The following is a 22,139-nucleotide window of genomic DNA, read 5'->3' on the forward strand; positions in this document are numbered from 1 at the left end:
GAAAGGCTGAGGGATCTGGGACTCTTCAGCCTGAGGAAAAGAAGGCTGAGAGGGGATCTGGTAGCAGCTTACCGCTACACTAGGGATGGACATCAAGGGCTCGGTGAGCAACTGTTCACCAGGGCACCTGAGGGGAAAACCAGGAGTAATGGCCACAAACTCCTGGAAGATTGATTCAGGCTCAACATTAGGAAAAAATTCTTCACAGTCAGGGTGTCCAGACTGTGGAATCAGCTCCCTGCAGTGGTGATGCAGTCACCTACGCTGGAGATCTTCAAGAGGAGACTGGGCAGTCACCTGGCTGGGGTCACCTGACCCCAGTTATCTTTCCTGCTTGGTGTAGGGGGCTGGCCCCGATGAGCTTCCAAGGTCCCTTCCGGCCTTACAATCTATGAAACCTTAAAAATGTAAATTGCTAATAAAACTAGTAAACTGCTAATAAAACCTCTAACTAAGAGTCCTATAAAAATATACTGGAAAAACTAAAATGGCTGTGGTATTTCAGGTGCTATGTCTGGTAGAAGTCATCTGCTCAAGGATCAGTTTTTTAGAAAAAACTGCATCAATGCTAAAATTTGTTTAGGTTTTTTTTTTCCTCTTGAAAAGGTACCCCCAGTGTCCAAATATCAACAAGTTGGCAAAGTGTATTGGTTTCATGGGTGACTGGTGCCTCCCAAGTCTGGGGGGGTCCCCCAGTTGCTGACCAGTGGGGTCCCCCAGCAGCCAATCACTGAGCCAGTGGCAAAACCAGAAATGCACTTCTACCAGCACTTCCAGTTTCGCTGCTGGCGCTTCCAGGGGATGCATGGCTGAACTCAGGGGGTCCCCTACGTGTCGCCAATTATTGGTTTAATTTAAAAACTTAAAATGATTGTAACATGTTTTATTCAAAGTGTAGGAGCACAAATATTCCAGAATGACCAAACTTTTCATTTCTACCTTCATCTCGAGTCCTAGAATGCTTTTCTTCTGTTGTGGTGGTTCTGAAACTTTTTTATAATGTGAACTTCACATTAATACAGGGATTTTTTGTGACACCTCTGATTATCAATGGTATAGGCCTCTTTCAGAATCGCATAACCAAGGCTCCATGAACTTTTGTAGCAAGCTAGAACTAAATTCTGTGTCAGTTCTGTATCTGTTCTGTGGCACCATGATGCAGCAAACTGGAAATTTTTTTGCTGCTCCATTTTTATTAAAAATAGTTTAAATTACATTATACCTCTTACTTGATTTAGTAGCCCCTGTCACTCCTCCCTATGTGAGAAAAAATATACATAATATCAAATTAAGATTTTTATTTATTTATTTTTAATTTTCAATGGGCTGTAGATTTTTGTTTTAAATACACATTACTATGTAGCTATTGTCAAGGAATAGCTAGAGATTGTGAGGAGGGTAATAGTGCTAGTGGGACTTTTTACACGAGAAGATACTGGAGGCATTTTTCTTGTGAGATAAACACACAGCATGCCTGAGTGTCCGTTACAATAAAATGACTCCACAGTGGACTTGTGTACATGAGAATTAGGCCCATCTTGATGTTCCCGCTAAAATATTCAGTATGTAATGAAATGGTTAACAATGTTGACACTTGCACTGTCATCGGTAGGTCACTGAATTCACATCACAGACATGAATGTGGCAGTTCAGATTCTCTATGCAGCTTTTACAGACTGTCTGAAGACCTGGGTATATCAGAAACACAAGGCAATTTTGGCTTACTCTCAGTTCATGTTTTAGGGTTTTCTTTCGCAATAACAAGAGAGGAAAAACTTTGTTTTTAATGGAAAGTTTAGCTTGGAAAACAATTCTGCAGTAAGGCCAGATTGAATGGAAAATTCTGGAGCCAGACTTTATCTATTTGCAGCTCCCTTTTACAGAGCTTTTACAGCTGCAGCAATTGTTTATGTAGAAAAGTAATAGTATAATACATTTAATGCAACTGTAGGTGGGAATTAATGCATATTATGAGCTAGAAATAAGGAGGAGGCAGCAGCATATTACAAAGCTTGCTGTCTTCAGACTTCCAGCAAGTACTCTGTGGACCACACTTTGGGAACTTTTGCTATCCCCTGTTCTACAAATTCTAGTACAGGATATGTTTTTTTTTTATGCCTGAACAATCCATCTAGAATGTTGCAATAATTTTGCTTCCATCAAAGAAAAAGTAGGTTAGCAGGGAGAGAAGAGGCCATAAAATTAAAGTATTTAACATGAGAATTAGAATGTATATCAATGAAATTGCGATTAAAAATTTGCACTCAGTCTAACTAAAATTGAATGCAGCATAGAAATATCTAGCAAAATCTTTGTCCAGAATTTTAGTATTTTCCTCATAGGGCCCTCTCAAACACAGATACATATTCTGCATGAGTTTTAAGCTGCTATTCTAAAGCTATAACTAATAGAACCATAACCACTGAAATAAGAGTTATGTGGATTGGAGCATTTCAGCTGATGAGTAAACTGTTCCAATAAAGCTGGCATCTAGCCACATTGGTATGTAATAGTGTTTTTTTTTAATAAAGAATTGCCATAGTAACTGATCTGGATGACACTGAGAAGTTGGTCGCTGCTGACTGTTGGAAGTGAAACAGACTTTTAACAGTACATGTGTAATGTCTGAAGGTAAAGTAACTCGAGATAAATGCTTGTGCTCCAGTGAGAGTGTTGCAAGAGGCACATCAAGCCAAGGCCTGACTTAACGACTTATGAATTTAATTCTTCTGTGAAAGTGCTTCTGTATGATGAAAATAAAACTATAGGCACTAGTGGTATGTGTAGTGACTTCAAATCTGAAAGAAAGTAAATGAAAATTGAGAGAATCTGTTGTAGATTTAAATAAGGGTGATTTAGGCACAAAATTAGGATTTTCAACCAAACTTACATGCCAATAGAAGTATTTTCTAGGCATTTTGGGGGAATGTAGGAGAAGGGATGTTTTGATTGCTGAAAAGGTAAATCTAACGTAAAACAACAACTTTGGTTGGAAAAAGAACCTAAATTTAATTTGATGATTGATCCATCTGAATGAAATACAAAAAGTGCATGGTGGGGTACATATGCATATACAAAAATAAATATATTGAATGTCCCTGTTTAGCAAGAATTCCAGTCTGTTTTCCTTATAAATGCAGCTACTAGGATATCACTGAATATCAATCGTATATGAAAAATATATATATTAGTAGAAATAAAAAACCTGCAATAAAATTTATTGACTATTTCTTGGAAGGATTTGACAGTTAGTAACTAACAGATTAACCCAATTAAGATTTTTTTCTTTAAAATCAGCTTCTAATTTTGTTTTGGGTAAAATAAGTAATATTTTCTGGTTACTATATTTACTACTGAAAGGCATATTAAGTCTTAGCTGAGGATTTAAATTAATCTAGCAATGTAGTAGATTTCTTTGATGGAGTCAGGGAAGAGACGAAACCCATAGAGAAATTTTGCCTTATTTTTTCCAGTTAAACTTGCTTATGTTGTAAAAGTAGTTGAAGCACTTATAAGGCCACCTTCTCAGGAGAAGCAAGATAATTTAGCAAACACACGTTGAGGAATTAAAGTAGGATACGGTAGTTTTTTTACGCATGACTGTATGTAGCATTGTAGGCGTCTCACCAAAACAAATACTCTAATAAGTATGAAGTTGTCAATGAATTTGCTGTATCATAAGTTGCTTAATCAATTTTATATGCAAAAATACTGTATCTAAGATCTTGCTGTACAGTTAAAGGAAGGCTTTCTAAAAAAAATCCACTTAATTAACCGCTAAATTGGAGATTTAGACAGTCAAAGAAAATGGCAAACTAGTAAACAGTCTTTTCATTTTTAAGATAAAGATACAGACATCACTGTGAAGGATAATACCGATGATTTCTGCCTGCGAGATACATTGAGCATTGCATCAACAGACTCCTTTGTTTCAGCAGCTGAGGTAAGAGTCTGAAGGATTCTTTAACAATTCTAGAGTCTCTGTTTTTAATCAAAGTAAATAGAAGACTCCTAGTTACTCACTATTGTAAACTAAAAGCACCAATAATTTTGTGCAGAAAATCAGTTGCATATTACGTGAAAATGTACAACTGCAAATAACTTGCTAGTATTTTAAATAATGCGATTAAAATCACATGTACATCTCACTTCTGAATTTAAAGTGCTCCCCCCCCCCCCTTCTGCTATCTTATTTCCTGAATCCTTTTAAAAATGAATGCCATATAGTATAAATAACAGCCTTCCATGGCTCTCCGGCTTTAACCACCTATAAAAATTCAGATTACTGAGGAAGCAAAATTAGGTGGGATCATACCAATCCATTTAACTCTTGACTGCATTTTTTTCCTGTGCAACATTTCTATAATCAAAAGGCTTCTGGAGAAGAATGTTCATTTGTGCAGTGAATTTTCTAAAACGGATTGACTGGCAGCTACCTGTTTTAGTAAGTTTTATTGGCACTACAGGGAGAATATATCATTAAAGTGGAATTGGCCCCCTTCAGCCCTCTGTACAAGAAAATCAAAGGAGACTTAAAGAAGTCATTTGACCTTTGGTTGTTTGAATGTCACCTCTTAGCTCTAATTTGCTAATGCTCCTTAATTAGTAATGAGAGGATTTTCATAAAAAAAAGATAGTTGCAGTTAATCACTTTCCCCCCTCTCTCTCATTTTTATAATTCCCTGAGTTAAGTACCTCAAAATAACATTCAGTGTTAGGTTTAAAAGTTATTTCTAGCAAATAATTTCTACCAGACTAGTTGCTTTTCCTGTGATTTGGATTAAAACATTATCAAAGATCATTTCAGCTAAGTGAACTCTTGTCAGTTCTTGAGAGAGGCTACAGTACAAAATGTCCCTACATATCTTTTTTCCTGAGCTTTTCCACTATTTATGCCAATTTACAGGAAGCAAGAGAATCTAGTCTGCTTTTTTGTATCTTCTTTTTAACAGGCAGGAATGCAGTGACTTGACAAGACTGATTTCAAGGGTATGTCACTTTTTGGGAAGATTTTTTTTTTCTACTTTAAAACTAAAATAATTTAATGTAGAAGAAAATTCAGTATCCACAATGTGGTGTCCTTGAAGTCACTAATGGTCATTTGATACCCTTCCTCCCAAAAGCACAGAAAATGGTACAAATTGGGGCTGCCCAGCTGGCACCCCTGGGCTTCTACCCAGCCACTGCTCCCCACTTTGCTTGGCTGCAGAAGCAGCTAGGGGCCCTAGGCTCCCTCTCCCTCTGGCTTCCCCTTCTCTACCCCAAGGAGTGAGGTGGGACAGCACAGCCTGCAGCTGTGGGCCTAAGAGGCATGTTGCAGTGGGGCAGCTTATAGCCAGGGATCTTAGGGTGAGGTGGGATACCCAAGGGTGGGGCATACGAGGGCGTTGGGCATACTTAGAAGGTAGACAGCCATGGTATAAGTTCATTTGGGTAACCTACTAAATCTTGCATGAGGAATAGGCTTATTATTAAAAGAAGGAGCCCTAGAGGGCAAGGGAACAACAAAAGTTCACAGGAACACATTTAAAAATGTATTGGAATATATTTTGTTTCCTTGTAGTTGCTTCTGTGGGAATAAAGAGCAGGTTATACCCAAAGACATCCTCTCCCCACATTCCAGTTGTAGAGTTTCTCCAAGTGGATGCAGGCTTTGGGGGAAGAAAGTACAACAGCTCTAGAACAGACTGACACCACAGGTCAAATGGTGTTTAATCATCTCGTTATGAGTCATCTTGACTTGTAAGTGGTCTTATAGTGAGAACCTTTGCATAGAAAAAGATAATAAAGGCATTTTGGTGTTTGAGTAACTGCAAAGTGTATTAACAGTATTTTTGCATTACATTAGAAATACCAGAGTTTGCCGCCTTTTCACACGTGGCCTGAAAGAAGACTGACAATTTTTAAAGGGCCTAATATATTCCTGTTGCAGCTTGAAACTTGAGTTGCAGTATTTCCAGCTTCTAAGTGGGGGAAGGGATTGTATAATCTTAAACTTAGGGCAGAGATAGCTCGGCTGTCATGCTACTGCAGTGATGTCTGCTGTTCTGCGGAGCTCTCTGGAAGAGATGATAGCTTAGGAACCTGAGGTTAGTGCTTTTTGGAGGGGAGGATGGTACAGTGGTACTCTGGAATATGGCACATTTAAGGGGTGGGTGGAATTGCTTCTTTGCCTCTTAAAAAGAAAGTTTTGCAGAGGCTTAATAAGAAAACAACAAGAATATCTACCTTGTCCTAGAATGGTCTTAGGGAGCACCATACTGACATGAACTGTCTTCTCCACATGATGTCTGCTGTTCTGCGGAGCTCTCTGGAAGAGATGATAGCTTAGGAACCTGAGGTTAGTGCTTTTTGGAGGGGAGGATGGTACAGTGGTACTCTGGAATATGGCACATTTAAGGGATGGGTGGAATTGCTTCTTTGCCTCTTAAAAAGAAAGTTTTGCAGAGGCTTAATAAGAAAAAAACAAGAATATCTACCTTGTCCTAGAATGGTCTTAGGGAGCACCATACTGACATGAACTGTCTTCTCCATATGTACTATCTCCTGAACTGAAAGTAGTTTAGCCAGTTTAATGCAGCTCTCCTGAAAGGCAGGTACTCACACAGTACTGTACTAAGCCAACTACTCTATTTACCATAGTCTGGGAGGTCATGAAGGCAGGGTGCATCTCAGGACAGCCCTCCCTAGTTGCACACTGTGGTGGTGTAGACCAGCCATACTTTTGGTGGCTGAAACACTCATTTCCTGAAGAGCAAGTCCTTGGGAAGGGAAACAAGCAAGTCATACCACTATACTACTATTCCATGTATTTCAGCTATTAGTAAAAACTGATCATGCTTGAAAAGCCGTGCTCTTTAAAGGAGCCGGAATGAAATTACAAGGCTCTACATTCTAGATAGAGGCTGCACACTCAATAGTGGACTGCTGGTCTACACTTCCCCCTTGTTCTACTTTGCAAGACAAAGAAGAATATTTGGGAGAGGTCTAGGATGATGCATAGGGGAAGGGTCTCTCAGCTGTTACTTACTCTTCACCGGGCAAAGAACAAACTGTTCTTCTATCTTGTTCTTGGTGATCTTGATTACAATCTTACTAATTACCAGAGATCCTGGTTTTCTCAGTTTAAAAATTGCAAATTCTCTGATTAAACACGCACGCAAATTCTCTGATTAAAAAAATCCCAAATCCGCATTTTTCCCTGATTAAAATGAAATGAGATATAATATAGTATCAGTTGAATACAATGTTTTATAGATATATTTACAAGTTTAAAGCAATTTGGAAGCCTACCAGTGCCTCAGTCACCATAAGGCAGACAAGGTTCCTTGGGTGAATTTGATATCTTTTATTAGACCAACCCAAATGGTTGGAGAATAGTTATTAAGCAAGCTTTTGGGTTCAAAAGTTTCGGGTTTTTGAACCCAAAAGCTTGCTTAATAACTATTCTCCAACCATTTGGGTTGGTCTAATAAAAGATATCAAATTCACCCAAGGAACCTTGTCTTCCTATGTCCTTAGACCAACATGGCTACAACCCAAACCCCTCAGTCACCATAATAAATTCTAAATATCTATACATTTTGGCGTTTGGTTTTGGGTATTTTATCATGGACAATCAGAGCTCTCCCAACCCCTTTCACTCACCAGGACATGGGTCCAAGCTGTGGTTGTCCCTCCCTGGTGCTTTGTAGCATTGAGCAGGTCTGATATGCCAGTGCCCCTGCTGGTACCCCTCACTCCCACTCCACGACCCTGCCAGCACCCCTCACTCCTGACCCATAGTCCCCTGTCCCTGCTGATGCCCCTCACTCCAAACCTGCAGCCCCCAAGTCCTGCTTGTGCCCCTCACTTGTGACCGGCTGCCCGTGCCCCCAGCATGAGAGACAGGGAATGGGTGTGTGGGGAAGGCGGGGAGGCATCGGAAGCATGTGCCCCCCAAGATTTCTCTACCTACAGTGGGGCAGGGGGTGCAGCCAGGCCAAACCAGCTCTGAGCAGGAGCCACTTCTCTGGCTTGGCAAGCAGGAACCAGTGCTGGAGGGAGTGCTGTGCCACTATAGTGAGGTGCAGCAGTTGCAGTGGTGACAGTGGTGTAGAGTTGTGCACCCTACTGCTGCTGGAAGGGCAAGGGGCGCCTCACCTGGTGGTGATAGCCATGGAGGCAGCTCCTGCCCAGAACTGGTCTGGCCCAGGTGCAGTCCTGCGCCCCATTGTGGGAGCAGAAATCTCGGGGGGCATGTGCTTCCCCCCAACCTGTGTGGCCTATGCCCCTCCCCACCACATGGCCTGTGCACCTGCCTGCCCCCACTCAACGCATGGCCTATGTCCCCTTCCCCCCCTGTTCCCCTGCCGCCCAGCCCCATGGACTTACCTGCAGGGAGCTGCTCTCCACTGGTGCCTGGCTGCCATGTGCATGTGTGCATGTACGCACATGCATATGGTACTCCTGTCTGATCACCGTCCTCCTCCCCCCAGTCTTAAGTAGCCCTTTGCAGGCTGGAACTCCTCCAGCCTGCAAGGTGAAATCCATGGTTTCCCATGTTTTTCTCCATAACACTGGAAAATCCGTGTTTTTCTCCATTACACGGGAAAATCCACATCTTCCTCCATTAAAGGGAAAATGTGCAATTGTTGGCAGCAAACCGAAAACCTGGATCCCTGCTAATTACACTGAACTAGGTAGGCCACTGTTACAGGGATGTGTTAGAGGTGGAGAGTACTTTTCTTAGCTGCTTTATGTCTAGGAAAGCTATTGGCACCCTTTTTGAAATATACAACTTGGTCCATAGTTGATTGACTTGGTTTTAAGTTGGATTTAATTGATCTAAATAAATTGGCAAGTATGCAGCACTATATCTTATTACAGTGTAGCTGGTGATTTGTTGTTGTGTGTTTTTTTTACAGTAATGTCACCTTTGCAGTAAATTAAATCATAGTAATATTTGTGTGATTGTGTTTGTACTGCAGACCTTTTGGCAGCTCTCCAGCTTCCCTCTGACTGCACCCTGTTCAAGCTGGCTGTTCTGTTTACCTACATATCTTGTGCTTCTCTGAGGTCACAAAGACCAAATGGCACATTCCTATTTAATTGCTGGCACTGTCTATACCATTTGTATGCTCCAAGAGTCAGGCATTTTGTTCTAGCCTTGTGCCATGCTTCCAGCTGGAGCTGTCCTGAGACTCTGGATTTTCTGTTCTGGGGTGACAAAAACATACAGGAAGCCGTAGAATCCAGATAGAAACCTAATTATATCTGAGGGAATTGGGGATAGCTGAGCAGGTTCAAAACCAGGTTGCCACGCTGTGCCACATTAAAACTAAATGATATGAATATGGCTCGCAAGGAATCCAAAGACCAAAACTGAACATCATATAGTACTTGAGCCACCTACTAGTAACAAACTAGTCAGGATTTTGGCATGGGGCACAGTTCATCTTAGATATGGCTTGTACACAGCAGAGTATCAATAGTAGTATGAGTGATAGTTCCACAAGGATGTACCTAACAGCCAGGTGCTCTTTGATTTATGCAGGGACATGAGTGAGTTCTTGCAGAGACATCCCCATTGACTTCTGTCTCTGAAAAATACTCAGGCTGCGGCAGCCAGTACTGCAGAAAATTCTGGCAAATAACATTGCATTAAATGTTACTGGTATTTCATGCCGTACTGTGATTTATTCAAACAGTATTTTTCCTCCTGGAGTTGTACATTACCAGCTTGGGGGGCAGGGTGTGAGCTAATATTCTTCCTGAATATCTTTTCTCTCCACAGTTATGCTTTCCCTTATATTTGGGCACAAGAATCGGGAACATACCCATGTTATTAAAGACTGTCTCCAGTAGCACAAGACAATTGCTGGTCTGGTCCCTCTGGCCCTAGTCCCTGACAGCACATGATAGTGAAAATGATGGCTGGTAGAAGCCAAGATACTTTGATCCCTCAAATCCCAAAGTGGAATTGATGTCTTGTCACTCTGGCCACCACACTGAAAAGCTGAGGCAACAAGGAACAGTGCATTTCTGCAGTGAGCTTATCAGTAGAAACATAACATTTTTCATTATTGTTAGAAAGAGGTCCTATATTTGGCCAAAGTCAAATTTATCTTATACAGTGCAAACTCATCCCCCAACTGTTTTAAATTAATAGAGCTCTACAACACATTTCTAACAAATTCTGCATAGAGACAATGAACCCCCACTTGCCCTGAAATAGCCTTGAATTTTACTGCATGGACTATATACAAAGCATGCAAAATACACCCTTCATAGTGAAAATGTGCAGCCCAGGGATGCTGTTACTACTGACTTACCCTCCAGAGTAAATTCACATCCACCATTTTCCTTAAAATTATGCAAAACCAACGTTGCATGTAAAAAACACCCAACATAGATCTGCTGGGTCATGACAAGCAACTCGGAACATTAGGCAAAGCTCATAACGAAAACACTGTACCCTTATCTCAACGTAAGCACATGAAGTATTTTTGATAACATGCCTACGGTCATTTAGGGGCATTTTGTGTACTGCTCGTGTGCCCAGAACTCTTTACATGAGCAAAGTTCTTCTGCTTGCTGTCTCCAGTGTGCAGAACACAGCTTGCAATTATAATTTGAAGCAGATATTGCTCAACCCTCTCACCATCTACACTTCAGTCTCACACACTGCACTGCAGGGTCTTCTAGATTAAGTGCAGGAGTCTGAATGTCATTAATATTAGCTGTACTATCAGCTAAATTCCTAAACATTCTAGCATTGTGAAAATGTCCAGACTGCCTTGCACTCCCATGGCTTGGCCTATCATGATAGTCAGATCTTTGAACAAGGCAGAATTATTTCTGGACACTAAGCCCCGGTCGGGGTGACCACTGTTGAACTCCATGTATGAAAAGCCATTGGTAATGGCTCCTGAGGGTTGGCAAGCCTTGCACATATGGTGACAGCAGGATAGTAGTAGTACAGTCTTCATCACAACAGCTCTCACAGTCAACCTGACCTCAGCAAATTGCTTAGCAACTGATAGTAGCAAATGGGGGGAGGTGAGTTAATGACCTTCCAGAAAGTGATAGCTACATGAGTCTAAACAGATAAGGAAGGTCTTCTGTTGCTGAGAGGGTGCACTTTGTCATCCTGAAGCTCTTGCAACCAGCACTGATCATCCTGGATGTCCAGCACAAGTCTTGCCTGTCAATCAAACCTTTTGTCTTAAACCCAAAAAGTCCCTCCTGAAGCAGCTGCTCAGTCTTATAATCCTGTTTGCTCTCCCACAGGCAACTGCAGGTGGAGTAGGGGAAGCTGCAGCAGCAGCTGCTGCTGCAGAAATAGGAAAAATAACCAACAACCCATAGCCAAATGTTCTCAGTAGTGTGATTAGCTTGCAGAGATGCAGCTGTCCAGTGGTAACATGTCCAATGCACCTATATGAACCCCTGCATATTTTTGACTACCAGTGTCACAGCATGGAGTACCATTTAATTAATAATGATCTGATAGGGTTTGGAAAATGGCTCTGGTTACCCAAAAATGATCAAGGAATGGCAAGAGAGGACTTGCAGGATTTTTTTAGAGTTCGATTCCTGGATGTGGAATGCAGTGGGGGGGTTTTTTCTGCTTATTTCCACTAGATACCCCATCATGCACCATGGAAAACATCCTGTAATGTAAAGGGCTTGGCTGATGTACAGTATACCTGGGTTACCTGGACGCAGTGCTAAGCTCATAAATTGGAAGAAAACTCCTTTGTGTGAAAGCAGTGATTTGTAGTGAAGTAAAAGCACGCTGTTCATTTGGATGTGGTTATCGCATGTAAGGCAATGCAAAGCAGGTATAACAAGGCACCTCACTTCGAAGTAAATTCCTGCCTTTCTGCTCCCTACTCCTTAGGATAGGGGCGGGTAAAGTTTGGCCCATGGGCTGGATCCAGCCAGCAGTGGACTCCATTTCCCAGGAGCCCCTGCCCACATGGCTGGGCCCAGTTTTCACAGACACCCCAGCAGCAGCCACCCTGTGATAGCACAGGTTGGGGTTTCCATGGAGACCAACCCCAGCAGAACTGGGAGGCAGTAGTGGTGCCAGCTTCTTCCTGGTGGGGGGCCTGAGGGGGGCCTGTGCTGCGGGTGGGAGTGGGGCGGGCTCAGCTGGCACCCCCTGTGCAGGGCAGGTGGTGGTGGCGCCACTGCAGGGGTGGGGTGGTAGCTGTGAGGGTCTACAGGGAGTTTTGGGATGGCTGTAGCCCCAAGCTCCCCTCGAGTGCCGCCCCTGCTGGCAGGGCAGGGAGCTGCTCCAGAGCCAGGCTGGGATCTTGCGTGGTGACAGCAGGACTCAGAGCCAAGACAGCAGCGATCTGCAACCTGCATGCTCTGGGCAGGGGCATGCAGGTTGCAGATCATGGCTCTGCCCCGGCTCTGGACCACGCTGTCACTGCTGCAAGTAGCCCAGGCAGAGCTGCGATCCTCTGCCTGCATGTTCCTGCCCAGGGCATGCAGATTGCAGATCGTGGCTCTGCCCTGGCTCTGAACCACGCTGTCACTGCCACAAGATCCCATCCAGGCTCCAGAGCAGCTCCACATCCTGCCACATGCCCTGCTAGCACTGGTGGGGCCAGTCTCTGTGGAAACCCTGGCCTCATGCTATCACAGCATGGCTGCTGCTAGGGTCTCCAGGGAAACCGGCCCTAGCCACACAGGCAGGGGCTGCTGGGAAATGGAGTCTGTCCGCCGGCTGGATCTGCCACTTTGTCCAACCCTGCCCTAGGAGTTGCTGCACTTCAGGAACTTGCAACCTGTGGAGTTAGTGTTCCCTTTGGTCTCAGCTTGGGAATTAATTCCATAGAAAATGTTCTGTGCTCACTGTATTAGTTGACAGGGTTTGGTATTGGTGTGTCACTGCAGTATCTTATCCTTTGCAGGGAAATGCATCTCTGCTGTGTTAGAGGATTGGATGTGCAGGTGTATGTTTAAACCTCTGCTGTGTCTCATATTTTACCATTTGAATTTAAACAGTGATTTTATGATAGATTTGTGGCAATTTTGTCCTTTTCAGATTCCAGATCAAGTCTACTTTAAGGCTTTATCTGAACCAAGAAATAATATTGGTGAACTTTAGACCTTAACCTGCTTCCGAAAAGAAAATGAAAATGACCATCTCTAGGCCTCAGAAGGTTCCTTGTTGCTTTGAGAAGGGGTAAAAAAAACCCCTGCTGATCAGTCTGAATCAGTGCCATCTTGAGGCTTAGGGTTCAAACAACAAATAAGAAAAGCCCTTTTTCTAATTAAAGTATATATTATTCTGAAAAAGATGACTGTGTAAGCTATGAGAAGCCAGTCCTACATAAAAGAAAGCATCAAAGAAACTGTCTTAACATTCCTTTGTCGAACGTAATTGGCCAGAAACAACAATAATCTGTACTGAAATCTTTTCTCAACAGAAGGTCAGTTGTACAGTTTTAATTCTGCTATCATAATAGGAACTGGTGAGTGAGTTAGTAACTGGTGACTTTACCTTCAAATCCTGATGGTTATACAGAGAGTAGAGAAATGTAACTAAAAGTTCCTCTATGCCCTACCGATCTGGTCCATGTTTGCATTGTTTTGATTACTAAAGGAGAATAAATTCATTGGGAAGGAATTGCCTGTCCAAAGTACTTGACTTAAAAGATGTCTCCTTGAAATTTGAAAAGGAAAGTCCCTAGAAAAGGTAGTTTGCATTTATTGCAAATAGTCTGAATTAAATCACTTTGTATAGTTTTACACTGGATTTTGAAGATCTAAGGGTAAAATATTGCATGAGGAATGGTGCCAACTCCAAAGTTGTGTGGAAGGTGAATTCTTGAGACTTTAGGTACTCTGACTCAGATTCTCAGTTGTGTTATGGTGCTGTTTGGCAGAGTTGACTTTAAAACCCTTTCTTCCATAATCTGTTCCACCTAGCAGAAGCTTCTGTCATCCCACCACAATGGACCAATTGCCGGCACTCCCTGAATTTATCTTTTCTGAACATTAAAGAGTTGGGGAGAAAGTAGTTGTTGCACTTCTTAGTAGCCCTAATCTGACCACTACCTTTCTGTAACTCAATTTCCTATTCTAGCTCATCAGGAAATAAGATCTTCCCCTGCCCCCAGTGAATAGGTATATGTACTGGATGGCTGTTAAGTAGCTACAACATAAGCTTCATCTCCTAACCCAGTGTCGAGGGCAAACTTTTTAGGCAGGCATGCCACAAGTTAAGTACCACTCCCTTTTGTGGGTATTAAACAAGATAGGCCTGCCACCCCCAAATTAAGATTTCCTAGGACTTCAAATGCCAGAAGGTATAAGGGTAGAGGGGCAGACCTGTCTGGATAGGCCTTGTATAAGCACTCTTCCCCTTCGCATCCACTCTCCAACACTGTGAGAAACATGATACTGGCTAGATGGACTTGTGGCATTTCTTATGTTCTTATGCTTCAAAAAAAGGCACAGTACCTATAACAGAACCACAAATCCTAGTCCTCCTCTTCTTCTGGGGATGGGTGCTGTTATTCTGGGCTTGTAATGGTACCCTAAACATGGGGGAAATTATTATACACCCTCATATTGGGTTTGTGGCAGGGCCCTTGCTCTGGTCTATCAGACCAAAATGGATGGCATGACAGAGGATAAAAGATAGGATGTCAGAAGAGAAAACTAAAGGGAGAGAACCTGAGACTCATACCGGTACCATGAAGAGCTGTATTTTTGTGACTGACAACTTAGAGACCCACCATGTGGACAGACTGAGGCAGGAAAACATGTGCTGCCTATAAGGACCAAGGATACAAAATGTTGGACTTGAAGCTGCAAAGAACTGTGATGGAGTGAGAAAAAGCCTCTTTGCTTAGTGACATATGACACTTCCAGATGTTGACTGAAGCAGATGAAGAGTGAAGGACCAGAGTTGCTTAAAAGAAGTACAGGCCAAAGTGATCTTCAGTGGAATTATAATGGTCTCTAGAGGAGAAGGACAATAGTGTGACAAGATAATGAAGGTTGGTGTTATAAAGAAGGTTTTGAGATGGTTTGAAAGGGTTTTGATTGAGCGCCATTAATGGAAAGAGAACTCTTTTTGGTAAATGGACCCACCTGATACCTGGGATATTGGCCTTCTGGGATTGAGACTGGCATGTCTAGTAAAGAGTTTTAACTTAAGTAATGGGTGAATAAATTTGTAAGGTTCTCCATCATTTCTTTACTTAGTGTTAATAACAGGAAAAGGAAAATCAAATAAATGAGAATATGGCAATGGATTAATGAATGCCAGAAAGCGGGAGATGGACAGCAAGAAAAGAACGTATAATTATTGATGATAGCACCAGTTGAATAAGCAGTAGTGAAGGGAAATTGGTTGTGGTTAGTGAAAAACAACTGCGATGTCTGTTAGTGAGGGACCAGTGCATTATTGGAGGACCTAGGATTACTGGTGCAGAATGGGCAACTGAATATTATATAAATATAATAAATAGCGTAGAATAACAATTGCAACTTGAAAACAAGTATGTTCTGCTCAATTAAGAAAGATATCACAGCATTAGGAAACTAAGGCTGCAAGGGACTTTCAGTCCAGCCCCTTAGCTCACTGCAGATGCGTCCTTGTGTAAACAATCCCACATAAATATTTGTCTGCTTTGCACTTAAAACTTCCAATACCAGAAGTTCCATGACCTCTCTAGGTAATCTGTTCCATTGTTTAACCAGACTCATAGTTTGAAATGTTTTCCTAATACGCAGCCTAAATCTCCTTTCTTGTAGCTTAAGACTATTCATTACTCTTGTCCTGTGCCCTGTGAATGAATACAAGAACATCCTCCCCATAACAAATCTTTTTTTTTGTATTTAAAGGATATTATCAAAAACCTCTGTCAAGTCTTCTGTTCTTTAAACTAATTAATCCTGATTCTTGCAAACTTTCCTCATCTAGCATATTTTCAAGACTTCTAATATTTTTTTGCTCTCCTCTGGGCTCTTTCCAACTTGTCCATAGCCTTCTAGTATGGTGCCCAAAACTGGACACAAGTGAGGTGTGAGGCCTCACCAGTGGGGAGTAGAGTGAAGGATCATATCCCATGACTTGCCTTTGGAAAATAAAGGTAATGGTGGTGGAATAATATAATAAGTTAATTATGTCATTAACTGTAAAGAAATGAAAAAGGGATAGAACTATTTGGCTCCAAATCACTTTAAGGAAGACTGGCAAGAGGTTCTATGGAAGCAGGGGTCTACTGTTAGAACCAATGTTATGAGAGAGAAATACCAACAGGAATTATGCCACAAATAAAGGTGGGGATCCATTATTCCTGAATATAATAGCCAACAGATTTATTTGCTATTTAGTCATTCAGCTAACAAAAAAGAGATTCCTTTTTTTTTTTTTTAACTCAGTTTTGGTAAATTGAGAAGCACCCAAGGGCTTGAATATGGAGATGGCTTGGGATTTCCTTAAATCAAAAATGCAGAGAGCCTACAAAGAATGGAAATAAGAATTGATTAGTACAGAAGGCTATATCCTAGAATTACTAAATGACAAGCTAAGTTAGACTTCAAATAGTAAAAAACAGTTCTTTGGCTACACAAATAAAATGAAAACAAGAAACAAAGGGGGGGCTTTTTTGCAGTGAAATTGGAGGAGTTTCTACACAACTTAGCCATCACCCCAAAACTAAATGAATACTTTAGCTCAGTTTTGAGTGAGGATGGTGATGAACATGAGGTGAGAGAGGCTGGCTAATGAGAAGGAGGATATGTAAATTGCTACGTTTAAGTTGGAAGCAAAACTCAGAGGTTAATGAGCCCAGTTTACAGAGACCAGACCATGTCTATCCTTATAATACAGAAAAATGGCACAGAAAATGCAGTCTAGTCAAAAGAATTTTCAGTAAATCTCTAATGTTGGGAATGGTACCAGATGAATGGACAACCTGAAAACATAGTGTATATATGAAGAAAGGGGTGGGGGGGGAAAAAGATGCTACAATCAACTATAGGTTCATCAGTATGACTTCAATAATATGCAAGGCTTGAGAATAAAATGTAAAGGAAATGATGATTAAAAGCATGGAAGAGAATAAAAGAAGCATCAGTTTATTGAAATGAGACTTTTCTAGAATAACTGGGTATCTTGAAAACAAAACCTATTTTTCTTATCTGAGGAAACACATCTATTTGACTTCAGTAAAGCGTTTGATGTAGTGTTCACAGGAGGATGGGTGTTAATGCCCAAACTGTTAACGTGGGTAACCTGGCTTAAAAGGAAATGACAGTACATTGTGCTGAAAATTGAATTGCTGGCTGAAGGAAGTTGTTATTAGTGAGATCTTAAGGATCAGTCTTGGGACCAATCTAATTTAATAATTTAATTAATGACAGAACAAAAGTATGCATAATTTTAATGAAATGTGTTGATGATACAGAGCTGGGAGGTATCATCAACAGATAGGAAGATTTGAATATTAACAGGAAGAGTTTTCTCACCACACAACCTGGAGTAATGCAAATTGGAGAAAATTCAACAGTCTGATAAGTAAAGTCCTGCACTTAGAAGCTACTCTTAATAAAAAGAGTTTCTGACATAAGATGGTATCTCATCAGTTGGAAATGACTGAGGAAGAGGAAAATCTGGGTGTACTGGCTGATCGTAGGATGATTTTGAATCGCTGAGTATAATGTGGCAGTGAAATAGGCAAATGTAGGTCCCCTGGGCCACATCATATGTCCCCACTCCTCCCACTCCAGTAGGATGTACTGAGTAAATTATTTCCAGTAAAGAAATGGCAGTATCAGTGTCATTGTACAAGGCCCTGGTTAAACCTCATCTGGTATGTTACATAGACTTTTGGTCACCCATGTTTAAGACAATGAACTCATACAGAGAATGACCAGGAGAGTACATGGTACAAAAGAAGCAAAGAACTGGATTTGTTTCCTGTAACTCAGGACTGTCCAACTTGTGGCCCATGGTTAACTTGCAGCCTGCAGCCTCCCACCTAGATGCCACTCCCCTCCCCCTCCCCCACTGCTGGTGCTGGGGTTTCTGGCTCCCTCTCCCTTCCTTCTCTGGCTTCTGCCCTTGCCCTTGCCCCTGAGGGTGGGGCAGTGCTTAAGGGGAGCTCATTCAGCAGGAGAGACCAGGGAATCCATGCAGCCTATATGGCAAGAGGCAGGAGTGGGGACATATGATGTGGCCCCTGACCACTCACAAGATGTGGTTATTGTTTTGTAAATATATCAAACTAAAAGACAAAATTGGCACAATTGTAAATACATGTAAACTGCCGGGGACCAGTCTTGCAATAGTAATGGGGGTACACAAGAACCCAGCTAATTTCAAGATGGAGATAGATCGATTTATAAATGGGATCATATGACATGGTTAGCTGTGATAGCAGGGCACTGGAGGCATTATCCAACAGGTTGCCTCCAGTCCTCAGTTTGAAATGTTTGGTTTCAGTAAAACTATATTCTGATGAAAATCTGTTCTGTTTGAAAATTCCTGACCAGTTCATTGAAGTCGGTGTACCTTAAACATATGCTTATGTGCTCATCTGCCAATCGGTGCATACGGGTACATAATCTTTACTTAAATTCCCATTATAGTCACAGGAATTTCCTTATGTAAGGACCAAAACCATGGTATCCCTAGAAGTATATTTTCTTATGTGTATATACAGTTTTTTCTGCTTATCACTAATAGCTGATCATCCAAGAAATAGAAATTGAATACATGTCCATCAGACTTTTATATTAATTTCAGGATTTTGATGTTGTACTATTATCTTAGATTTTAATATTACAGTAATTTTTTCTAACTTCTGATGTGTCTAGAACATAGCAGTTATGTTAGAAACCTATATAGAATATATATATATATTTAATTATTTAAAGATATTTCTGAATTATGCTTTTGAAGCCTGAAAATGCAATTCCTTTTTTGGCAATCTACAGTAATCTGAATTTTTAAAAAGTTGATGGAATGTGTATTCCAGCCATTTACAAAACTGAGGAATGTGTGTATCTACAGTTTTCTGGATAGTTAATAAAAATGATGTAATGTTTGTTATAGAACTTGTAACTATAACATACCAGCTACTGCTACGTTGTTTGAAATAGGATACTTCTTACAAGAATTCCTGATGTTACTATTATTTTTTAATTGTTAGCTATTTTTGTTCGTTATAATAACCACTTATGGGGTAAGAGTAAAAAAAATATTTCTGTAATAATGGTTTAAACTAAAAGATTAGAAACTGCAGAGGAAAACCTTTTAGGAACCCAAAATTAAGCACTGGTTTGTAATAATGTCATAGGAAATGTGTTTTAGTAATTAACAGCCACGTTTACCAGAAAATGACTGTGTTTTTTATAACATTTCCCAGCTTTTTTTATGATCTGTACAGTACGATCCTCCTGCCCCCTTTTCGTGCCTCATCAATTTATTCTTTGTGAACAGCCGTTTGACATTTCCTTTCCACATGCCCTATGGATTTAGCTAGTCAAAATCAAAACAAGACTAATCTAAGCCTATCCTACAATTTAACTCTTTGGAAGCTTGTATGTGAAACTATATAGTTTTCTGAGTGTAAAAGGTACAGTGTAATATCCATTATGTTGAGTGGGTTTGGTTTCTGTTTTTTAGCATAGAGTGCTGACAAGTAATTTTTTAAACAGATGTGAGAGAGAATATAGTTTTCAGTAGAATAGCAGGCAAAGTTTCAATTAATTTATCTAACTTTCAAAAAACTTTTTAGCAAGTTTAGTTACTGAACTTAACAAAAATGTCTTTCAGCTTACAGAGCACAGAGAGATCCGAAATACCTATGGTCTAGATACTCTTTGCCATTGTCCATTATATGAAGAAGCCATGCACTTAGCAGAGGAGGGCAAAATATATTCCAGAGTATTAAGGTATTGTTTTATATCTACTTGCTAGTTGCCAAAAGTAGCAAAAAATAAAGATAACTATTCTATATGAAAATGCATTAAAATGATCAGTAGTGGATAATCTTCTAGGTTCTGTTTGAATTCTATTATACTTTGTCCTTTAAGTATCCTTTAAAACTTTTTTCCATTTTATGTAGGACTGAAATGTTTGAATGTCTGGGAGACAGTGACTTTCTTGCTAAGCTTCACTGTATTCGACAGGCTTTTCAGGTAAATCACTGTTGTTTGTGCATATTAGCACACATGCATTCTCTGTCTCCCTTTCACAAGTGCAATGCTGTATAACTTCAGAAGGAGCAGTGTTAGGCCAAAGCTAACTGACTCTGAAAATCTCATCCTACTTATTCAGTGGCTCATAATTTGTACTGTACTACTTATAAATGGTCATTCTAAAATGATGATAGAGATTGCAGAATATAAGTTCTGCTCAACTTGCAGAGATTTTTTTTCATCACTTTTAAAGCATTTTGACTTGTATCTATATCACTTACTTATATGTATTCTTGTTCCGGTCAAGCTTCTACAACTTGTTGGAGCATGCTTAAGTATCTGTCTTAATCAGGGCCAATAAATGTCGATGAACAAAGCTGAAGGACAAAAGAAAAGGTCTGATTGATAGTGATATGCATTATTGCATGGAAGACCTAGATGTATTAGTAACCTGGAGACTTTGCTTCAGAAGTTGGTTGGAAGCACTGGGTATTTGCATGCTGTGTTAATAGTATCAAGCATCACTTATTTGATGGATTTGATTAAAATAACTATCCTTATTTGGTGCATTTCTTTTTTTTTTTAATTATGGATTTATATATCTACCATCTGGAATATTTTCCAGGTAATACTTTCAGAGACAGCCAACAGAATATTTCTTGCTGAAAGTGGAAGAAAAATTTTGTCTGCGTTAATTGCGAGAGCGCGAAAGGTAAAAATCCTTTTTATTAGTCTGTTTACTTCAACCAGAGATCAAAGTTCATTTTCCAAAGTTATTTATTATAATTCTGAAGCAAGTAAAAGAAAAAAAATTGTCATTTTAAGATTTTAAAATTAAGTAATGTTTTAATTGGCATTTACTGGTTTTAATTCCAGAATCCAAAAAAATTTGAAGATGTTTTTGATGAAATGATATATTTTTTAGAGCAAACTGACCATTGGGATAATACTGAAATGGAACTTGCTGCTAGAGGGGTGAGTCTGGATTTCTCCAATTTTTTTTTTTTATCATTAAACCTAATTATGCAGTCTTTTTTTCTCTTGAAACTGCTGTTTAGTAATTCATATTTTTGGAATATTGTGAAGCATATTATGGTGAACCATATTCCTTGTATGGTTTATGTTCTTTAGAGAAACATGAATCCCTTATTGCAGCTTCAAAAGCACAGATTGTGCTATTAGTGAAGTACCTTTAAATGAGAAACTATGATAAATCTGAATGTTTTAGGTATGGAATTGGAACACTGTGCTGTATAATTATTTAGATCTTGTTGTAATTTAATGCAGGTGAAAAATCTAAATTTTTATGATGTTGTTCTGGATTTTATACTCATGGATTCTTTTGAAGATTTAGAGAATCCACCTATAGCTATACAGAATGTGGTGAACAACCGCTGGCTAAATTCTTCCTTTAAAGAAACTGTAAGTAATTTTCTGTATTTTTTCATATACCTTGATTCTCAATCATGGCAGATCAAAGTCATAATAATATGACAGTGTCAGCATTCTTTTTAAACATGATGAAAACATAGTTTAGGGAATAAATATTTTACACTCAAAAATGAAGTTGCCAGTACTAATGAGACTAGAACTCATCTTTTTATCTATTGGTTACACATTATGCAAATAACCACAATGCAGGATTCCTCATGTTGTCCTGCCAGTGGCATCAACTCAGATTTAGAGAAACCATACTACCTCATCATGTAAAAGGTAATGCATCTTCCCACATAACTCATTTCTAAAATAGTCCTGAGCAAAAATGACTACTTTGGATATTATCTTTTCAAAATCGTAATTTAAAATTTGTTTGATGAGACACAAAACCTACTTGCCAACTCTTTGCTAGGATGATTCTTTATAATGGAGAATACTGATTTGCTTGTCCTGCAAAAATAACTACTTGTCATGGACAGGGAGAATGTTGCAAGACTGGTTTAGGTTAGCTATCTTTGAGAGAGGATATACAGAATTATGGG

General features: G+C 40.1%; 1 protein-coding gene across 3 annotated transcripts in view; it reads left to right on the plus strand.

Annotated features, from left to right (window-relative positions):
* The window catches only part of MIGA1 (mitoguardin 1), a 62,882-nt gene that overhangs the window by 32,030 nt on the left and 8,713 nt on the right, over positions 1-22,139 (plus strand). For all 3 annotated transcript variants that reach the window (XM_014593839.3, XM_006262623.4, XM_059727970.1), the window contains exons 8-13: positions 3,843-3,943; positions 19,796-19,914; positions 20,088-20,160; positions 20,786-20,872; positions 21,037-21,135; positions 21,448-21,582. In XM_014593839.3, the coding sequence (XP_014449325.1) occupies positions 3,843-3,943; positions 19,796-19,914; positions 20,088-20,160; positions 20,786-20,872; positions 21,037-21,135; positions 21,448-21,582 (614 nt within the window). The remainder of the gene's footprint in view (positions 1-3,842; positions 3,944-19,795; positions 19,915-20,087; positions 20,161-20,785; positions 20,873-21,036; positions 21,136-21,447; positions 21,583-22,139) is intronic.

The sequence above is a fragment of the Alligator mississippiensis genome, chromosome 5 (assembly GCF_030867095.1).
Source record: "Alligator mississippiensis isolate rAllMis1 chromosome 5, rAllMis1, whole genome shotgun sequence".
Classification (NCBI taxonomy): Eukaryota; Metazoa; Chordata; order Crocodylia; family Alligatoridae; genus Alligator; species Alligator mississippiensis.